The 23,675-nt window shown below is 27.8% G+C and overlaps 1 protein-coding gene across 1 annotated transcript; it reads left to right on the forward strand.

Moving 5' to 3' along the window:
• The first annotated feature begins 12,296 nt into the window (after window positions 1-12,296).
• LOC146887223 (receptor-like protein EIX2) lies at window positions 12,297-16,579 on the forward strand. The gene is made up of 2 exons (XM_085672310.1): window positions 12,297-12,521; window positions 12,788-16,579. The coding sequence occupies exons 1-2, from the start codon at window positions 12,326-12,328 to the stop codon at window positions 15,898-15,900; spliced, it is 3,309 nt and encodes a 1,102-aa protein (XP_085528436.1). The 5' UTR covers window positions 12,297-12,325; the 3' UTR covers window positions 15,901-16,579.
• Window positions 16,580-23,675: the final 7,096 nt, after the last annotated feature.

Genomic DNA, 23,675 nt, shown 5'->3' on the forward strand with positions numbered 1-23,675 from the left:
TTAACATTGATAACTCTCCATAATTTTCTTTATCCAATCTTCCACTTTTCTTTTTCTCTTTCAATTGATTTTCATAAATGATTTCTGGTTAAACATGAAGAAATTAGAGAGAGAAAGAAGAGAAACACCTCTACATTCCTAGTCATGCTTGGAATATAAGGCAATTGTTCCATTTTCCATTAGACTCTGCGAAATAATAGCAAGATAAATTTGTTAAAAATAGTCTCTTATTTTTTTTTAATATAGATTTAAAAATTATTAATTTTTCAAAGATAGGACTATTAGTACACATCTAGATAAATAATTTAATTATAATAATGTCTTCAAATGACGTGTTATGACTTTAAGTGTATACTCTCTTTATTAATGAGTAAGTTGAACTTCATGAATGTTTCCACACAAAATTATCAAATAAAATAAGAAAAAAAAAACAAACATAAATTGAAAATAATTCAATATGAAAAGGAAGGTGACTAAGACGGAATTGAAATTTTTTGTTAAACCACGACTTTGTAAGAAAAAAAAAACATCAAATTCATCTTAAAACTAATTAGACAAAGTTAAGATTTGAAAATTCTCTTAAAAATGCATTTCGTAATATAATTAGTTTCATCGATCTGTATTATTTGCAATGTCTCGCGTCCGATGAATATCAATATCCTTATGTTTAACTTTTTTCTAACTGAACATACGAAAGAGTACAAATTAAAAATAAATAAAAAAATAGTTCAAGAAATAACTTATAAATGATCGATAAATGAAGGATGAACTTAGAAAATAGTTAAAAATATAAATTTTGGAGATCATTTTATAAAAGACAATCATTTATCTAGAAACTATTTTGTTTTCTTCTTCTTTTGTCTTTTCTTTAATTTTTTAACCTCTTTATTTATTTTTATGATGTATACGTGTAGAGCACAACCTTTCTGTTTAATCAGAATATGCAATAGAGTAAGTTCATTTTCTATTAATTTTTTGAAGTTATTTTGAAAAACTTGCATGCATGTGCCTTTTCAATCATATTTTTAAGTCATTTTTTACCATCAAAGTAAAGGACAAAATCCCCAAAGACATGTTCGGTCGTTTCAACCTCCTTAAGAGACATAGGGACTCAAGTGATGACATCTCAAACTCTTACAACCATCACTAGTATCATATCATGTTGAATCATTTACTTGTATATGGTTAACTCTAATGTGTATGTAACTTTAATTGAAGTCACAAAAATATAAGAGAAAAAATCAAATACAAACTAAAACTATAATTGATCCCACTTGTAGACTTGGAATCACACCAGGAAGTACCCAGAAGCAAAGGAACAACCAAACCTTGGTGGTGGCTCTCCATAGCCAACCAAATCGCGTACTGATAATGTCCATTTTTACCTTTTTTGTGTGTTTATTGTTATGAATAAATCAACTCTTTTCTAGTTTTTATCTTGTTATATCCTTAAGTTTAGTGTATTTTGTATTGATTTATGTTTTAGTTGTTTTATGCTTATTTTGACTTTAATCTCTCTTTTAAGTGTGTTAAATAAGTTAATAGAAAACATTTATGGTGGCAAAAAACAAGCAAGAACTTAAGGGAGCATGATTCGATAAGAAAATATTGATTCCAATGGTACCTGTGTCGGGCACCATTGGAATCACGCCTAGTGCTTCAAATACATAATGCTACCAAACTGCCCAAGGTTGAGCGGTGGAAAAGTGGAGCTGAGCACCACAAGGCTGAGCGGTGGCGAATTGGGGCTTAGTGCCACAAAGCTGAGCGGTGGAAAGTGGGACTGAGTGTCATTCAATTCGTAAAACTTGGCGCTGAGAGCTGCGAAGACAAGGTTGAGCGGTGGCGTCGTTGACATGTCAAAAAATGGGTTTTTAATCTTGTTTCTCGCGAGGGTTTGGACGATTCCTCATTTTGCACAATAGAAAAACACTTTTGGGTGCTTGGAGAGCCTATTAAAAGTTCCTAGGGGTGTTGGGAAGCTCTCCCACTCCTCCTTGGGTCTTCTCCTCCATTCATGGTGGTTTTCCCCCTTTTGGGGTTGGAGAGGAAGATGGATTGCGATTGGGAGATGGAGACACAAATGGGAGGTGCAATTGGAGCATGGAGTGGCTGCTAAGAACCTTGGGAGAGGGCTTGCATCTTCTCTTTAGTTTCCATTTCTTCCCTATCTCTTCAATTTATAAAACCTAGGTTCCCACCATGGAGAGCAAACCTATGTGTTGAGATTATATGTAATAAACTAAATTTTGTGCATTTTGTGATGTTAATCCATATGCTTTTCCATTTCTATGTTAGTATTTGATTTTCATGCTTAATGCTTGTTTTGGTTTAGCCACCCATGCATGATTTGTGGTTCTTGAGATGTTGGAAAATGTCTTTTAAACCTAGAACTTAAATTGAATGCCTAATGGAGCTTGTATCTAGGGATAACACATGATTCATTAGTAATCTTAAGACTCTTGAACTTAATGCATGATTTCACTTATTGAGGATTCAAGGAATTGGAACTTGATGAGTTATCATAGATTCAAAGTCAATAGGAATAGGATTTGAGTATTCTTGTTAGTTGATTTTGGCTTGAAATTGAAATTGAGATGTTTGTGAATGCATGAGAATAAAGTGAATGAAATCTAGTCTTGACAATTGTATATAATCTATGTTAAATTTTTGTTGCACATCAACTGTTTGATAAAATACCAAAAAGCGTTTCTTTGTGTTTTTTAGTTTTGTTGTCTATTTGAGTTGTGAATTGTGATATTTGTCATGTGTTGCACAAGTCCCTATGGAGAGAACAATATATTTATTACTTGCTACATGCGATCGGTGCACTTGCCGTTTTCCACTAAAACGTACTTCAATGCTTCAAAACCAAGCAAAAATTTCTCCAACATTCAAAGATCTTCAATCACGAGCTGCACATTGTGTAATCCAAAGATAGAGAATTTTCCAAATTGGATTCATTATTTTCACGCTCAAAAATCACAGAGCTCTTCCCACTCTCTGAAAAACAAGCTTATATAGTCTACACATAAGTGAATTCAATAGGTTGATTTGTCTGTACAATTTATTGATTTCACTTGACTTAAGTGAAATAAGTAGATTGCATAACAATTTAATTGATTGAATACATTCATATTATAATTATATGCAACAAACCTTTTAACCTATTAAAATCCTTTTTAACAGATTGAAAAGACAGACAAAAGACATTTACACTATATCATATAGTCTACGAATTGAGTCCAATCTTCACACTTTGTGATCTTCATGTCAATTTCAAATTCAATAAGCCCCAAGTTTGATCAACTACCAATCACTTCAATTCTTCATTAAGTCTTCATCAATCTTACATGATCACATGCGCTAGTTGCATCAAATCCATGCACTAAGGTTACCTGTGCAAACAAAATATGCTACTAGATGTTCAACTTCAATTCCAATTGATATACAATACTCATGAAAAACATGAGATTTAAATTCACCAGCATTATCAAGATGGATTTTCTTAATCAGATAATCAGGGTAGTGAGTTTTCAACTTGATTAATTGTGCTAATAATTTTGTAAATGCTTGATTACGAGTTGATAATAAAAAAATATGTGACCATCTAGTTGATGCATAAATTAAAACCATGAAATATCTAAATGATCAACATGATGGGTGTATTGGACCACAAATATCACACTGTATTTTTTTGTCTAAAAAGAAGATTGACTCATTTCTAATTTTTCTGTTGATGGTCTCATTGTTAACTTTCCTTTGTGAACATGCAATACGTGAGAAATCATTAGACTGGAGAAGTTTTTGATTCTTAAGTGGGTGTCTATATGATTTTTTTCAACTATTTTTAGCATCAAAATAGATCCAGATGCCCCAACCGATCATGCCAAACAAGTGTGACATTTGATTACTTGAGCTTTTGAGATAGCAGAAAAACTAAAGATTCAAGTTTACTATGAATCATATGTTGATTTGTATGTTTATTATTTCCAAGATTTATGTGAAAACAAAAGTTTCGTGAGTCAGAAATTAAATACTTTTATATATATATATATATATATATATATATATATATATATATATATATATATATATATATATATATATAAAAAGTAAAGTAGTTCATAATTATCGAAATTTGGTTTCATATATTTTTCCGAAAATGATGTTTCTAAATATATATATATATATATATATATATATATATATATATATATATATATATATATATATATATATAAACTTACGAAAACTGTTCTAAAATCATTAGTAAAAAAAATAAAAATATAGAGAAAAAACGAGTTAAGAGATTCTTGAGACGTTTTCATGTAACTTTTTTTGAGTATCCACGAATAAAAATAAATAATAGATAATAATTAAATTAAGTTTGTTTAGAAAAAAATAGTTAAGTGATACAAGTCTTAATCTTATAAATTACTTAATATGAAACATGTATTACATATAAATAAAATATAACATTAAATCAAACTAAAGTTGTTAAAACAAATTATTTAATGTGCAACATGTATTACATATAAACAAAATATAATATTATAGGTCTAGGTAAAATAAATATTATTTGAACATTGTGAGAAATTCTAGAAACTCTGACACAATATATTTATGGAATTGATGATTTATCTCCTTGTAACTGAATAATTTAGTTAAAAAATTAAAAAACAATACACAACTAGTTCAGTTAAAAATAATGAAATTCAGTTTAAAAATAGTACAGTTCGATTAAAAAATAGTGCAGTTCGGAAAGAATGTCCAATTCAGTTCATATTGTAATTCAATTAAGTTCAATGCAGTTCAGTTTTTTAAAATAAAAAACAGTTCAGTACAGTTCATCTGAACTATTGTTCAGTTCAGTTCAGGCGAACTATTCTTAAGTTCAGTGCAGTTTTTAACACGGCAGTACAGTGTGGTTCATTTTGACCAGCCCTAAATACATGTATTAGTCTATACAACACTACTGCATTCCAAATGATCATATATATAATTAATTTAATGTACTTAATAACCTCAACTTGTTGTATGTACCACCCAAAATTAATCAACTTTGCAAGTCATATTAAATAAAACTAAGTATAAAATATCATCTTTGAAAATCTTTGAACCTTTATATAGGTATAGTATAACAAAATAAAAATCACAAATCCATATCAAAACCTCTATTTCACATTCTTACATATAATATGTATATTTTAATATATCATTAACTTAAAAGATATTCATATGTATTACATGTACAGTGTATCATATTGGTTGAATATCTTCATTCACACTTCTATAATAATTACTATATAAGATCTATATAATAATCAATGTTCATCATACGCTCAGTTCACACACATATATATATATATATATATATATATATATATATATATATTTTGTAATACAAAAGAAAAATCGATTTTTATACCTATACATAGTACCAACATTATACATTCATATTTTAAATCAATATAGTAAAAATACCATAGAAAATTTACCTTAAATTGTAATAAAAATAAATTAAATACTTCATCACGTAGAGACTTCTTCTACCATTTTATAAAAATAAAAAACTTATTTCTTAACACTTTCATCACTAATAAGGTGATCAATGTTTCCATTTGGTTTAGCAAAGAAAACAACAATATTAAGTGGAATCCATAAGGCCATAATCAAAATCATCATTTTCATAAGCAAAGTGTGTTTTTATGTTCTTTTCCTTATTGTTTAAGATGTTTTAGTATACAACAAATACAACTCAAATGACCTTTAATGATAACTTCAATTTTCATCTTTCTTTCCATTATTTTCACCTTTTTATTTTCCCTTTTTAACATTATTGTTCCACTTCTGATTATAAAATCTTTGAAATTTACTTTATGACCATGTCCACAACCATGATCCCTAGCACGACCATAACCACAACCAAGGCCATGACCATGACCATGAAAATATAAATCAAAGATATTATTGCATTCACTTATGGAATGGAGCAGAATCAGTTGGACGACTCTCATGACTTTTTATCAAAAACTCATTTGTTTCAACCACAAGTAGAAATGAAGTAAATTTAGAGTATTCGTGAAATCCATTGTCAAGATATTGTTAATTAGTTGTTAAGATGATTTATTTCTTTCATTAATGACATCATCAAGACGCATTGCATCTAAGTGTATTTTAGCATCTAATCTCTCATATCATAAGGGTCACAAATTCAAAATTTGTAAGGTTTGACATATTTACAATTAACACATAAAATACTAATAATAATCATTTTTCATGTACGAAACTGTAAATTTAATATAACAATATAAAATGTTAGAAAAATAATCAAATATAAATAATAATTATAATAATCATCATCGTAATAATAATCATAATAAAATAATAATAATAAGACTAAGATGAAAATTGATAAAATCAAATAAGTTTTACTAAAAAAATAAAAATATAAAATAAAATTATAAATGAAAAAAATGTTTAAAAAGAGCTTGAGATACGCGTAAAATTGTTCTTGGAGAAAAAACTCTCCCACTAAATTAAATCAAAAATCAATTATTCGAGTAATTATATTAAATTAATATATAATCATTAATTTATAAAATATGTTTTTTAAGGTAACCGTCGAGTAAAGTAAATTTACAATTCACATTAAAAAGTTTGTTTAAAAAGAAAAACTAATGATTAAAATTAAATACTAAATATGTAACATTCACTACTAAAAAAGTTTTATATTTTTTATCAATTTTGTTTTAAAATTTATTTCATGAAAAATACTTATAAATTTTTTTAAGAAAAAAATTTTGAAGAAAATTGTTGTTAATTTTTTTTAAAATATTTTTTACAACAAATTTAGTAAGAAATACTTATAAATTTTATAATTTTATAGAAAATAATTATTCAAAAAAAATTATCTGTCAATTATGATTTTTAAAAAAAATAACAGAAAAAATATTTTTATAATTTTTTTTAATAAATTTACAAGAAAATTGTTTATATAATATAATAATTTTTAGTAGTGATTACGTATATTTTAGTGAGAGAAAATAAATGTGGTTATCAGTTTGGAATAATCTATCTAATCAATTCCATTATTCAAGTCAAAGTAATTAAATTATGGTTAAAATACTCCGTTGGTCCTCGTTTTTGTTGCAGAATCTCAATTTGGTCCTCGTATTTTTATTAGTCTCAATAAGGTCCTCATTTTTGTAAATTAGTATCAATTAGGTCCTTTCCGTTAGTAGATAACTAACACCGTTAAGTAGGTGCCACGTGTCAGCTCCTCGTTTTTTTGAATTTTTTTAATTTTTTTTTAATTTTTTTTTAATTTTTTTTTAATTTTTTTTTAATTTTTTTTTTAATTTTTTTTTTAATTTTTTTAAATTTTTTTTTAAAATATTTATGCCACGTGTCACTTTTGTAGTGTGCCACGTGTCAATCTAATATGGTGACACATGTCAAATTAATGTATGAATCTCAATTTGGTCCTCATATTTGTTAAATTGATTTGATTTAAGTCCCAATTTTTTTTAAAAAATTTCAATTTTAGGTACTCCAAATTTACACCAAATTTTACTTTTATATAATGTGATGATTATTTTTATTAAAATTGATATTTTTATTAAATATTTTAATAATATTAATTATATTTAATATTAAAATTTTAAATATATTTATTTTAATTTTTTATAAAATTATTTTAAAATTTTACATTTGAATTTATAAAATTGTTATTTTTAAGCCAACTCTAAAATATTGTTGATATTGAATATTATACAAATATTCCGAATATAAATTTATTAATCTATATATTTATAATTTTAAAATAAAATTTAAATAAAGTTTAATGTAAAATATAAATTTAAATAAATTAAATATTGTTAAAATATGTAATAGAAATATCACTTGTAATAAAAGTATCATCATTATATTTATAAAAAAATTAAATTTGTTCTAAATTTGGAGCACATGAAATTAAAATTATTTTAAAAAAATTTGGGACTGAAATCAAATCAAATTAACAAATATGAGGACCAAATTGAGATTCATACAATAATTTGACACGTGTCACCATATCAGATTGACACGTGGCACACTACAAACTTGACACGTGGCATAAATATTTTTTAAAAAAAATATTAAAAAATTTTTTTAAAAAAAATAAAAATTAAAAAAAAATTAAAAAAAAAATTAAAAAAATTCAAAAAAACGAGAAGCTGACACGTGGCACCCACTTAACGGTGTTACTTCTCTACTAACGGAAAGGACCTAATTGATACTAATTTACAAAAATGAGGACCTTATTGAGACTAATAAAAATACGAGGACCAAATTGAGATTCTGCAACAAAAACGAGGACCAACGGAGTATTTTAACCTTAAATTATTTTAAATTTTTAATCAAACCAGAGAGTGATGCATTCAAATATTATATGCAATTTACTAATTGAATTAAAGATGAATCAAATCCATGGGCACAGAGTAAACCGACACAGTTTAAGTTGTTTGAATACGTCAAATCTAACTGAGCAATTTGTTTTTGTCTGTTTTGTGGATTTTTATTACTTCTAGATACTATCCAAAGTAAATCTTACGGGACTGTCATACTCCTTAAAAAACAGAAATTACTTCACAATCTCGTTTTCATTAAATTGTTATCATCTCTAGTCTTTAATAAATAGTTATTAATGTGAATTTATATATATATATATATATATATATATATATATATTATAAAAATTATAAAAGTAAAAGTGCAAAGGTAGAAGAGAAGTAAAGATTTAATGCATGAATCTAAAGTATTTTTGCCTCTACATATGCTTTTTTTTTTGTAGTTTTTTTTTCTTCTTATTTTGAAGGTTTAGAAGTTATCCTTGATTTGGAAACTCCTATTCATTGCAAGAAGGCAACAGTTTCTTTAAAAGAGCAACTTTTGAAGAAATCATACCTCTACATTTTTCAAATATTGACTAAGAATTTATTATTGAACTACGTGTCGGGTTGGAGTTTGAGTCTATTCAAAAAGTTAAAAACAATTCGCATTGCATTTGTCATTTTGAAATATATGTTTGATCAAGTAAAGAAAATACAATCACCTTAATATGTTGCAGTGAAGGTCAACACAAATGAAAAAATTGTGTTAATGAAGAAAATTAGGATAACATTTTGTAAGAGGAAAAAAAAAGGATTCAAGTTTTTTTAAAGATAGTCAAGCTTCATTTATTGTTTTAAGAGCGGGGACGTGAAAAAATAACTTAGTTATTAAATCTTTCAAAGATCGTAATCATGTCATGCTTAGCTTTAATAATCAAATATCTTTAATCAATATCCAAGAATAATTATTAATAAAATATGTACAAATATCATAGTATTGGCACATCAATACCCGTTAACTATTTCTTTTTCAAATTCTAGTGATCAAAACAGAATTATTAATGAAAAAGTATTACTCACAGAATGATTTAAAATTTCATTTCTTATATTTTTATTATTTTATTTAAATTTATAAAATTACATTTATTTGTAAAAAGTTAATTTTTTCAAATTTATATTCTGGTACAATTTATTTAAATTTATTTTATAGAAAGATCAAATTTATTTGCTTCAACATTTTATTAAATAAATTGATTTGAATTGTACTTAAAAAATATTAGTTTTATTTAAATTTATACTTCAGAACTTTATTTTTAAAATAATTTTATTTAAAATTTTAAAAGATAAAATGTAAAAATATTTATGAATATTTATAGTATTCCAAGGTATAAAAGATTTCACATACATTTTTTTTTCAGATATCCTACATATACCAAAATGTTATTAAATTATAATTTTTTTTTAAACGAGGTATAAATATTATCCGTATCCCATCGAAAAAATATGTCATGCCAATTACGATGAAACAATTTAATTTTAAAAAAAATCATTGGCACCCCTTCATATAAACCTCAAATAATACTAGGTAGATATGTTGAACAGATACATATTAATAATAAATATAAATATTTTATTTACTCAGACTAGTATGTTACTTATTAATAACTTTTTTACTTAAATAATTTTTTTCAGTGATTAAAGTTATTAACAAAAGAAAAATTAATAAGTGAAACAATTGTTTATTTATATTTATGAAATTAAAATTACTTTTAAAAAGATTAATTTTATTTAAAATGTATAGTTTTACACATACTGTTATTTTTTTAATACAATGTTATTTTAGTTATAACTTAAAACATTTTTTCTATTTAAATTTATATTTTAGAAAATATTTTTGTAAAAATTATTTGAACATATTTGCAACAAATAATAAAATATATAAAAAGATAAATTTGTTTGAATTGTAGAAATAAATATTCTCATGTTTTCGTAAGATACATAGTCGTATATACATATATGTGTCTACAAAATTTATAATTTTTTACTAAATATTTTTTAAGTCCATCTAAAAAATTTGATATAAATTTAATTGAAACAGGAATTTATAAAATTTTAAAATCATATAATTATAATATAAAATATCATATAATTACATTTTAAAAAGTTTGGATGTTGAAAATTTTTAAAAATTACAAAAATAGGATATATATATTCAAGATTTTTTTTTAAAATGTAAAATTAGACAGTTAGACAATATGCGGACTTAAATGACTCTTTGGACTATTTTAGAAGTTTGATCGACTATTAGTTGTTGGAACATAAATGCAACGCTGACAAACCTACTCATAGAGATGTTTTGAATCTCAAATAACTTTTTCATATTATTTAAGCATTTTATCGTCAAATAACAGAATGGAAATGTAATTTATAAAAAATGGGAATTTCATACATCATGGAAAAAAAGGTTAATGTTTATCTTTCCAAGTCTTCTTTATTTTCTCTTCTTATATTTTGACTAGAAATTTCTAAATCTTCTGTTCCTCTTCCTCTCTTTTAGTCCTTATGCTTGAAAGAAGTTTCTGGAGTATGTTATAATTATTAAAATATTTAAACATATGTATCTATTTTTTAATTATTAATATTATTTAAATCTTACATTTTATTTGTTAAATTTTTTCATATAAAAATATTTGATTTTCTCAATTTCAAATATTTAATATTTACTAAGTAATTAAAAAATTATCTTTATTTTCTTTTATCTTTAATTTTATTTTATTTGTAAAGTTTTTTTATTTAAACAATTTCATTAATCATCCAAAGTTCAACTAATTTAATATTTAAAAAGTTTTTCGATCTCGAAGATAATATATATATATATATATATATATATATATATATATATATATATATATATATATATATATATTATATTTTGTTTGTGTGTGATGCTATGTTTTCTTTTGTTTATTATTTTCTTATCATATAAAATATTATTTTAATGTTTTTTTATATTATTATATTTATTTTTTTACTCATTATCATAAATTTAATTTTATCATTACAATTATATAACACATAACATAATATAATATAATAATTTAATATCATTATCACAAAAATAAAATATTTTCATCTAAATTTTAATTATTAATTTAATATTTTTTTATATGTAAGATTTCATCTAAGTGTTGCCTTATAATGATTAATGTATAAAAAAAGCTAAAGAAAAATATAAATATAAGTCCCACATAAATTTATACATACAAATATAAATAAATATATGTGAAAAATGAATATTATAGATGAATACTCATATAATATTTTCTATACCTGTATACTACCAAGACAGATAGGATACAAATACCATAATATCCATATCCATAATTATCAATACTTACTAAACTTTAATTTAAATTAAAAAAGAATTAAAAAAATTATTATTATTATTATTATTATTGTGTGATGAAAGATAAAAAAATTTGGCAGTGGGATGAAACTATTAAAATAATTTGTTTTTTTTTATAAAATAACCAAATTAATTCTAGAACGATGCATTACACGTTTTTAACACTAAATGCCTTTTTGTAAGGTATGGAAAAAAAATATTATTTGAAGATCAAATAACTCATTCAAATCATTTAAACATTTTATCATCAAATAATGGAATGGAAATGTAATTTACAAAAAATGGGAATTTGATACATCATGGAGAAAAAGTTAACTGCTTATGTTCCCAAGTCTTCTTTATTTCCTTTTCTTATTTGTTGACGAGAAATTTCTAAGTCTTCTGTCTTTTTTCTCCTCTGTTATAGTTCTTATTCTAGAAAGAAGTTCTAGTCTTTATTGTTGAAGAAGTTTCTAGTACTTAGAGTATGTTATATATAAGGCCATTGGCATTGTTATTCTTCACAGTATGAGCTTATGCGTTTGGGAATTCCACAGTTTAAAAAATGATGTCAATTTATACCAAATTCATTCTAATCTTAACTTTCGTGTGTTTGGTATCTCAGGATGACCAGGTTTGTGCAAAAGGGGTGAGGTGCATGCAGAGGGAGAGGCAGGCACTTCTCCACTTAAAGACTGCCTTCGTTGATAAATATGGCATGCTCTCATCTTGGACCACTCCTGATTGTTGCCAATGGAAAGGTATTGATGGATTTATATTTTTATTTGAGGGGTTATTAGGAATATATATATATATATATATATATATATATATATATATATATATATATATATATATATATATATATATGAGACATTTAGTTTTATTTCACATGTCACTATTTTTAATCTAAAATTTTAAATAATGAATTTTACGAATCTTTTTCTTATTTGGTATTTAATTTTATTATTTTTATTTAATATGAAACTTTGACTTACAGTTAAATTATTTAAATTATTTTTGACAGGCATTATCTGTAGCAATTTAAATCACCACATACTAATAGTTGATCTTCATGGTGATTGGTTTGCTATGGATGAGTTTTTTCTCAGTGGCATCATCAGCAAGTCACTGCTAGAGTTGCAACATTTAGAGGTTTTAAACCTCAGTTGGAATCGATTTCAAGGTATTCAAGTACCATATTTCATTGGTTCTCTAAGAAATTTGAGACACCTTGATTTGTCAAATTCTGGTTTTGGTGGAAGGATTCCAAACCAGTTTGGTCTTCTTTCACATTTGAATTACTTAAATCTTGAAGGGAATTTCCTGGAGGGTTCAATCCCTTGTCAACTTGGAAATCTCTCCAAGGTGCAACATCTAGATCTTAAGGATAACTCTTTAGAAGGAAATGTACCTTCTCAACTTGGGAAACTGTCAAACTTGCATAAGCTTTATCTTGGATATGGTGGAGCTCTCAAACTTCATGATGGAGGTCTTTGGTTGTCTAATCTCACCTCGTTAACCCATCTTGACTTAAGTTTGATGGCTAATCTTAATAATTCTCATAGTTGGCTGCAAATCATTGGAAATTTACCAAAACTCAGAGAATTAAGCTTGTCTGATTGTAGCCTTTCTGATAATTTCATCCATTCATGGAGCCCTTCAAAGCTCAATTCTTCTACTTCCCTTTCTGTCTTTGACCTCTCCTGGAACAAGTTTACATCATCCATGATATTCCAATTGGTGTCAAATATCAGTTACAATCTTTTTGAGCTTGACCTTTATGGTAATAACCTCTTGGAGGCTCCTGCATCAAATCATTTTGGTTTGATGATGCATTCTCTTGAACGGCTCGATCTCTCCTCTAATAGACTCAAGGGTGAGGCGTTAGAATCCTTCATGGATATGTGCACCTTACAATATTTAAACATATACGGAAACAATATGACTAGAGATCTTTCATCAATTGTTCATAACTTATCTAGTGGTTGTGTGAGGCACTCATTACGAGAGTTGTACCTAAGTTACAATCAAATAACTGGCTCCTTACCTGACTTTTCAATATTCTCCAATTTGAAAATATTGGATATTTCTGTGAACCGGTTGAGTGGAAAGATACCTGATAGTAGCAAATTTCCACCTCAGTTGGAGTCTTTATCAATTGAATCAAACTCATTGGAAGGTGGTGTTCCAAAAGCATTGGGGAGCACATGTACTTTGCGTTTGTTACACCTATCCAATAACAGTTTCAATGAAGAGCTTCCACTGATAATCCAAAACTTGTCAGGATGTGCTAGATCCTCGCTGCAAGAGTTAGAACTGAGAATGAATCAAATCAAGGGTACACTACCTGATTTCTCAACATTCTTTTCTTTAAAAACTTTATCTCTAGATGAAAACAAGCTAAATGGAAAGATTCCCAAAGATATTCAATTTCCTACTCAGCTGGAGACTCTCAAAATAAACTTGAACTCTTTGGGAGGTGTGATGAGTGACTCTCATTTTGCAAACATGTCAAAGTTGAAGTTGTTGGATCTATCAGACAACTCATTGGCTTTGGAATTTAGCCAAAACTGGACCCCAACATTTCAATTGGGTTACATAGGGTTGAGATCTTGCAAGTTAGGTCCAACTTTTCCTAAATGGTTCCACACACAAAATGACATTGAAATTCTTGACATTTCTAACTGTGGAATATCAGATTTTGTTCCGGAATGGTTTTGGGCTAAGGTTGCAATACAAGGAATGACAAAAATGAATATTTCATTCAATAACCTCAAAGGTACAATTCCAAATTTTCCCTTGGATGTTACTCCTCATTTTGTAGTTCTCGCATCCAATCAGTTTGAAGGCCCTATTCCATCATTTCTTAGGGGATCAGCATTTCTTGATCTATCTCAAAATAAATTTTCAGACTTTTCCTCATTTATTTGTGCGAATGGGACCGTTGAAGCTTTAGGCCAACTTGACCTTTCAAACAACCAATTATCTGGACAAATTCCAGATTGTTGGAACCATTTCAAATCATTGGCGTATTTAGATTTGAGTCACAACAATTTTTCAGGAATGATTCCTACTTCAATGGGATCACTTGTTGAACTTCAAGCATTATTACTAAGAAACAATAGCTTAACCAAGGAGATCCCCTTCTCCCTAAGGAATTGCATAAAGATAGTAATGCTTGACTTGGGAGAAAATAGATTATCAGGACCTATCCCTTCTTGGATTGGGGAAATATATCAAGATTTGCAAATATTAAGCTTGAGAAAGAATAACTTCTCTGGAAGTTTACCAGTTCAACTCTGTTATCTACAAGGCATTCAGCTCTTGGATCTCTCACTGAACAGTCTATCTGGAAGAATTCCCAAATGCTTCAAAAATTTTACTTCAATGACTCAAAAGACTTCATTGATAGATTATACACACCAGGGGTATTTTGTCAGCCTTAGATCGATTGGACAGTACATGAACTACTATGATTTGTATTCATTGTTGACATGGAAAGGTGCAGATCATATATTCTTAAATAATGAGCTATTGCTTCTGAAAAGTATTGATCTTTCAAGCAACCAATTATCAGAAGAAATTCCAATGGAGATAGAGGATTTGTTTGAGCTTATCTCATTAAATTTATCGAGAAACAATTTGACAGGAGAAATTCCCTCTAATATTGGAAGGCTAACCTCACTTGAATTTCTTGATTTGTCAAGAAATCAAATATTCGGTTCAATTCCTACCAGCCTTACCCAAATTGATCGACTTACCATGTTGGATTTATCTCATAATAATTTATCAGGGCAAATCCCAATTGGCACTCAGCTACAAAGTTTTGACGCTTCAAGTTATGAATATAATTCCAATCTTTGTGGGAAACCACTTGACAAGTTGTGTGCTGCAGAGGAACCACCACATGAACAAAATGTTGAATCGGATGAAGATGGGAATTTCCTTGTCAATCGTGCATTTTATGTGAGTATGACACTTGGATTCATTACAGGCTTGTGTGGAACCTTTGGCTCCATTCTGGTCAGTTGTCCTTGGCAGCAAGTATATTTTAGGTTGTTGAATAACTTAATCGACAATATCTGTCGCATGATAATAATAAAAGTCGCCAAATACAAGAGGTGGATTAAAGGCTAGTTGGTAATATTATCTTAGTCATTCCATATTTACTTGTTTTTTTCCTTTCAATAGCAGTTATAATATATATAGACTTTATATATAATGTATAATTACGGGTTGTATTAATTTTGTATATTTTCTATATATTCACTTAAAAATGAATTTAATTTCATTGCATTAGTTAGAACCAAATGTGTATTCCATTAAAGGGTTAGAGGAACCGTGGACAAAGCCACTGTGAAGAACAACTGCAACATATTTGAAAAGGAATGAAAAGAAAATTTAGATATACATAAAAAAATGACTTAAAACACACGAATGGAATTGAAGGACAATTAGAAATAAATAATAAATAAAAATAGACAAACAACATATAACTGAAAACGTAAAATGGAAACACAATAAATTGGTATTCGAGAAACCTCTATAACCATGTAAAGATATAAGGCGCCAAAAAGCCAAAAGATGCAAGAAAATCGAAATTTGAAATTCAAAATCCCTAATTTAGAGTTGCAAAAATTCAAAAACCCTAATTCAAAATCACATATGGCATGGCAATAGGAAATAGGAAATCGAAAATCGAAAATAAATAAATATTACACCACAGGTACAAACGATTGACAGAAATCCACAGAGCATTACAAAGCAGAGATTACCAAAACTGAGAAAGAAATAGGGAAAGAAAGTTTATCTGTAATTCCTGATGCAAAATGTGTTGAATGAATGCAACCTCCAATGCAAGCCTGCAATCCAAAGCGAAAAATCCAAAAAGCGAAATGCAAAAATGGGAAATCAAATTTAAAACATGCAAAGATAGGTATCATAAAGAAATCCAATCATACAAAAGGACATCGCGGAAAAAGGGAGAAAACAGAAAATAGAGAAAGAAGACAAAGAGCATGCTATTATGCGTGGGAGAGACCTGAGAAAGGAGATAAAGTGTGATATTTGAAAAAAGTATATAATATATTTTAATTTTAAATCACTCACATATGAGTTCTTATTTTGAATCCACGTGTAGAAAATTTTGCAAGAAACGTTCTTGGGTTTGAAGAGGCAACATTTTTTCCTCCCCCACTATTCAGCTATATATTAATAAACTTTGTTTTTACTTTTAGTTTTTAAATCCAAAGTTGTTTTTTTATAGATAAGTCAGGTTAGCTAATCAGCCTATGACAAGAAAAATAAAATAAAAACACTTTGTTGCATTCCAACACACTTAAAAATGGCATTCAAACACCCTTTAAAAAATGGGTGGAAAAGAATATACATGGTTCCATGAGTCATTATTCTTCTCTTTATTTTTTCTTTTACTTCACTTTCTTCTTTTTTCTGAAAACTAATTATTTTTTAGTTTAACATATATTTATCTCTCTGGATAAATATTTTATATTCACTTTCTTCACTTTCTTCCTAGAATACGATTTCTAATTTCTGAAGATACAAATTGGAAATATCTATACACACAACTTCTCTTTTGACCATCATGAAATCGTGTGGTCAACTCACAATTTATCATAAAAAAGTAATTAAAAAAAACCTTGTCGCGTTAATGTTAATGTTTTTCGTTGCATCTTATGAATATTTTTCTTTTTTCTCTTTAATATCGTGTGTTGAGAAATCAATTAATTAACGTGAATAGAATTTAATTGCATGGTTGACATGTGATCGGATAATATGAGAGTAAGTTGAAGTGCGAAAGCAGATTAACCTATAGAAATAATGTAGATGAAAGAATGACACTTGATCTTTCTAAAAACTGGTTAATAGAATATCAGTTATATATCCTTTACAATAAATATCAGGAGCCTCTCAACATCTTACTAAATAGTCCTCCTTCTTGCCACAAGGGTCAACACATAAACTATTCTTAAACTTCATTATTCTTCTAATGTCATCTACCTTTTGGGATCAAATTCGAGTCTATATAAGGAAAATAATGTCGAAATCTTCAAGTTTCACCAGATCGATGAGAGATTGAATTGTCTGAGGGTTCCTAAGTCCCCATAGTTTTAACTACTTGATGTTTTTATGATACTCGACAGGAATGAGAATCGGTCGTCATCATGTCCAACCCATCATGTACCGTTCGAACTAACATTTATTATTCTTATGGATTAAAAACATAGAGTATCAACTTTTTTTTAGTACTCTTGATTTGTCACTCTTCAATTACTTGTTTTATTTTAATAATACTTTAAATTATAACACAAATTATGGTAAAAGATAAAATACAAATTTTGTAAAGCATTTAACACGTATGAAAAAGGACTATGTCACCGCCTTTCCTTGTTTCTAATGCACTAATCATGTCATTGGAATGATGCATTTGGCTTTGGCTGTCGTGTCAAGTGCAGCAGTTGCAACTGTAAGAGATTTATGCTGTGTTCGTTTATGCTCATACAACTATTCAAACAGATTTGAAGGCACGGATAGTTATATGAAATCATGTTTGTTTTAAAAGATTAACGATGAAAAGCACAGACGGATTACAAAACAATCAGATAATTCGATCTCACCTCAACTAAAAATATTTGCGTTGATTCATTCACTTTTTACCATTTTATCCTTAAATTTTGTTGCACATATTCATATATAGATTATATATATATATATATATATATATATATATATATATATAATTTAATATTATAATTTATTATTTATATATAATAATATTAATAATATATAAAAATTAAAATATGTATAACTATTTGTAATAATTAAAATATTATTAAAAATATAAAAAATAATATATTAAATTATAATAATTAACGATGCATGTAAAATAAATATTATTAATAATTAATATGTTTATATAATTAATATATAATAACTGAAATATTGTTAAAAAATAATATATGCATATATATATATATGTAATAATTATTAATTTATATAATAATTAATAATAATAATAATATATAAATATGTATAATAATTAAAATATTGTAAAATTTTAATGTTTTTAACTCATTTAATAATTATTTTATTTTATTTTTATCATCAAGGTATTTTGGTAATCTTCAAATTATATCTATTAAATTTTTTTTTAATATATCAATTCACTCAAATCACTTACTAACTTTCATAAAATTTATCTCAAAATCTATTCACTTTATCCTCTAAATCTATTAAAAAAAACATACATATTCATCCACTCAAGTCTACACAAATCTATTTTTCCACACTCAACCAAATCCATCTTATGAATTGTTTGCTCTCTAATTGCAATGGCATGGATAATCCTAAGTGCTATAAACAAAATTTTGTGCTCTACTTTACAACAACAGAGCAATGGACACCCATCGCCGTAATATTTAAATTTTAATATGTAATTACTTTTTTATATTAATATTTAAATGTTATCAGTTATGATTATTTTTTATACGTTAATTATTTGGTCAAAGAATTATTTTTAATACATAGAATATCAACATAAAAATCCATATTAAAGAATGTTATTTAATTTTATGATTGTGAAAAAAATATTGTAATGTTTTCTAATTTTACCTTCAAGTTGTAAGTTATGTACTTCTTTCTTTTAATGAACGTTATATTCAAGATAATATTATCATTTTAAAATATTTGTATTTTGTCTTTTCAATTGTCTCGAATATTTATGTGCATTAAAAAAATCAATTTATGTAATTAAAACAATTAACTGATGAAATTAATTCAAATGATGACTCACGTAATAGGGCTTTGGAATCTCTAGGAAGTATTGGAGGTTTAAAACCCTTGAGCTGAGGGTTTGAAACCCCTGGAAAAATACCGGGGTTGTAAAACTCCTCATAATTTACAGAAGTTTGAAACCCCTAATAATTTAAGGAGTTATGAAATGGTAAGAAAGTTTCGTTTTAGCATGAGTTACTCAAAATCGTTGATAATATGTTAGTGACATTGATTTTACCCGAAAAAAGTTAAATCGCGGATAACATATTTAACTAGGTTAAAATTTTCGGAAACGTGATTAAAATTCCTGCTAAAATCAATTTTTATTATAGTGGTTATATAAAATTAACAGAAAGAAAAAATAATGTATTAAACTACCACCATAAAATAATTGCTAGTAAAAAAATACTTTGTTTTAGTGAAATAATGTAAAATGTTATTTAATAATGAGTAAATTCCACATCTTATTAGTTAAATGTTACTTAAATTATAAGATGACTTTAGGAAATTAAATATGGTATTTAATTTTTTAACACTAAAATGAATTATCAAGAAATTTAACAATTAATATAGATTATTTCACAAATTATAAAGAAATTCAAGTTGTGCTTTTACAAATTCTTCGGCTAACAAGCTTTCAATTACATGTAATCATAGCATTTTTAATCTGGTTAAGGTAAAATTTTACTAATGTATAATTCATGTAAATTGATTTGATGCAAGAATAATGGAATAATAATGATTTTTTAGTAACAAATTTGGAATCATACCTTGTAGATTGTTGCATGAAATATTAATATTGATCCAATTTGTCAATTCAAATTTATTCCAAAATCATTTTGGAACAATACCTGATATTCCATTATTTGAAATGTCAAGGTTTTTAAATTCATTTTGTTTCTCTAGCCATATGGGAAACAACGGTCCTAGCTTGCATGACCTCAATTGAATATTATTCAACTAATGACCTCAATTGAATATTATTCAACTAAAAAGATGGAGTCCAATTTTGACTAAATTCTAAAGTAACTCATCAATGTTTTTAACTTTAACATATTATATAAGTGAGAGTCAGTTATCACATCTTTTAAAGAGTTTGACATCAAATGCGGTTCCTCAAGTTCAATTGGAAATTGAAAATCTTTAGACATTATCCAATTTAGCTTATTATTCTCAAGGTATAACTTTTTTGATGACGAGAGCATTGAGAGGGTGTTGGGCAAAATGTCGCTAATTTGATTCATGCTCAGATCTAAATGTTGCAATGAGTATCTGGCATATTGGGATAAGTGATGTATTATTATTGTAAGATTTTCACTCAAATGATTATTCCATAGGTCCAATGAACGCAAAACAATAGCATTGTGAATTGATTTTGGAACCACATCCTTTAATTCATTTCTCGATAGATCAACATTCCAACTTCAAAAATATTGAGAAATCAGCTAGTGTTGCACTGAATTTATTTTGATTGAGATATAATTCTCGCAATGAATATATAGAACATCCAAACAAATGATTAAATATGACCTCAGATCTTCATTCAACATATTGTCAAACAAATCCAATGACTGCAAAGTACATGTGCTCCCAAATAATTTTGGAATACCACCTTCCAAATAACTAAATCCATTTGACAATTGCTCCATTTGAGATGGAAATATGATGCCTTCAGGTATAATCATTCTTGTCTTTTGATGGCAGAGAACTTACTTGACTTGATGATGATAACTCATATCCAGCCATGAGACATAAGTTTGCTTCTTCACTTTCATCTTGTGATAAGCTACTTAATCATCATTATCTTTCCAAGCTATATAAGCATGTATTTCCTTGGACTTCTTTTCCTTTTTCCAGTCAACACTTTCCTTTGGTAATTAAAATAATTTTTAAATTTGTCTCTAAATTTATCATTAAGGTGATTTGTTCTCTAAATTAATTACTAACATTAGTGACTAATATTTTGTCCAACAAAATAATTGGCCTTTAAATTAGTAATGTTAATATAGAGGGTTCTGGGTTATTGTTTGGGTTTTTCTAAAAACAAAGGAACACTTGTTTTAGGGAATTTATATTTTGTCTTGCACAGTTTTGGAAAATGAAATGGCTTTAATGAATAGGAATGTTTTACTCAAAACATCTTACGTATGTTTATTATATATAGTAAACAATTTCAAACATTAGAGTTTGTAAATTGATTGTGTAATTCTATTGATCATACAGTTTGGTTCAATTATTTATGTTAACTGTCTTAGTGAATGTTAAGCTTCGCATACTAAATAAGAAGTATTTATCCTTCTTCTTAAAGATTTGAAGGTACACATATAAAACTCATAAAAGTTATAGTGGAAATAATAATGGAAAAGAACTAATTTAGTAATTGAGTAACAATGAGAGATGAGAAAATGAGATAGCAGAACATGTCATTTCCAATATTTTGAAGATTGATCAAATCATGGTATTACAAAATAAAAATGTTTTAATGAAAATAAATGTGTAGAAAACTTTCACAATTATCTTTCTCCAAATCCAAGTGAAGTAGCTCTTTTCTCTGTTTTTTCGTGTGCTTTCAGCATGCAACCCTCACAACCCTTTCATCTTCAATAATAATTTCATTTCTTCACTTACACTACTTCACACCTATAATCCAGATTTCCTCTACAAAAAAATTAAACAAATAATTAATTTGGCCGAAAATAGAAACAACAGAAAATAATGAGGAAAAAGAGAGAGAAATCTCATAAGATCCACTTTTTCTGCTCTTAATATTTAAGGGTTTGGCCTTATCTATTAGGCTTAAGGCCAGCCCATAGGGTATCCCAAAGTTCTTTTCCAGCCCTAATCCTTCTCATTCTACTCTCATTCCACAAGACAACCCCTTTTCCTCACTCACTCTTCTCTCTTTTCAAAGCTCTGCTAGGGTTTGACCCTGTTCCTCATCAAGCTAATTGAACTCCACTTCTATTCCATGTAAGTTATTCTTCAACCCATATATTCTCTTCTCTAGCTTTACGTTTGTGTTTCCAACTAGGTTCATCGTAGTAACCCTGTTTTGGTGGTGTTAGTATTTTCAGCTCACAAAGTTGTTCCCGGAGTTGTGGTGCTCACTGTTTGGTGTTTGTCGTTGTCTACTAGCCTCTGTTCAAGTAAGGGAAGCTAGGGTTTCGCTATTTTTAAGTTATCTTTGCATGCTTGGTTTGTTTTACATTATGGATGCTTGATTCATGTTGTTTGTCATGTGAATGCATTGCCTGTGTTGTGGGTGTGATTCGAATCTAGCATTCGCACAAGGGAGAGTTGGTGGGTTCTGCTAAACTCGCCCAGGCGAGCTGGGTGGTCGCTCAAACGTAAAGCTCTCGCTTAAGCGAGGAGCTCTTGCTTGAGCTAGAATAGTTGCAACCCATATTTCTCTCTGTTTTGAGGGCTCGCCTAAGCGAAGGCCACTTACCTGAGCGAGAGTAGTCTCACCTGAGCGAGATGGGTAGCTTGAGCGAGACCTCAACGTGCCCCCTGTGTGCAATCTCGCCCAGGAAAAAGTTGGTGGCTTGAGCGAGGGGTTCCTCTCACCTGAGCGTGAGCTCTTTAGCCTGAGCGAGACTAACAGAGTTGATTATATTCATGGACGTTCACATAATTGGATGATTTGTGCTTTAAACAATCTCAAGTATGATGCCATGTATGCCCTATATGATACATTGGGATCTGAATCGATGAGTTTGGTATGAATATACGTATGAAACATGATTGGGTGGTTGGTTGAATATTGACATGAGAATTGGTATGCATGATAAATCTATAATTGGTTGGTGAGACATGACTATGGTATGGGTAGGACGTAATTCCATGAACCTCTTGGTGAGAGTTCATGGTGGTGCCTCATGAAATGGACGTAATTTCATGACCCTCTTAGTGAGAGTTCATGGTGGTGCCTCAAGTAATGGAAGTAATTCCATGAACCTCTTAGTAAGGTTTCGTGGTGGTGCCTTAGTATATAATTAAGTAAGGATTCAAGTAAGGATTGCATCCTGAAGCTCTAAAGTGTTAGTTAGTCTCACGTAGAGCGTACCGACTCAAGTGGTGAGAGTAGTAGGAGGCCCTAGTCTTTCGCAGGATAATGA

This window comes from Vigna unguiculata, chromosome 4 (assembly GCF_037176805.1).
Source record: "Vigna unguiculata cultivar grain cowpea cultivar isolate G323 ecotype 2 chromosome 4, ASM3717680v1, whole genome shotgun sequence".
Classification (NCBI taxonomy): Eukaryota; Viridiplantae; Streptophyta; class Magnoliopsida; order Fabales; family Fabaceae; genus Vigna; species Vigna unguiculata.

What these genes read in the sequence shown, in the direction of transcription:
- LOC146887223 (XM_085672310.1), top strand. Translation starts at nt 12,326, where the DNA reads ATGATGTCAATTTATACCAAATTCATTCTAATCTTAACTTTCGTGTGT. An exon ending in TGATTGTTGCCAATGGAAAG is followed by an intron (nt 12,522 to 12,787) that starts GTATTGATGGAT and finishes TATTTTTGACAG; the next exon opens with GCATTATCTGTAGCAATTTA.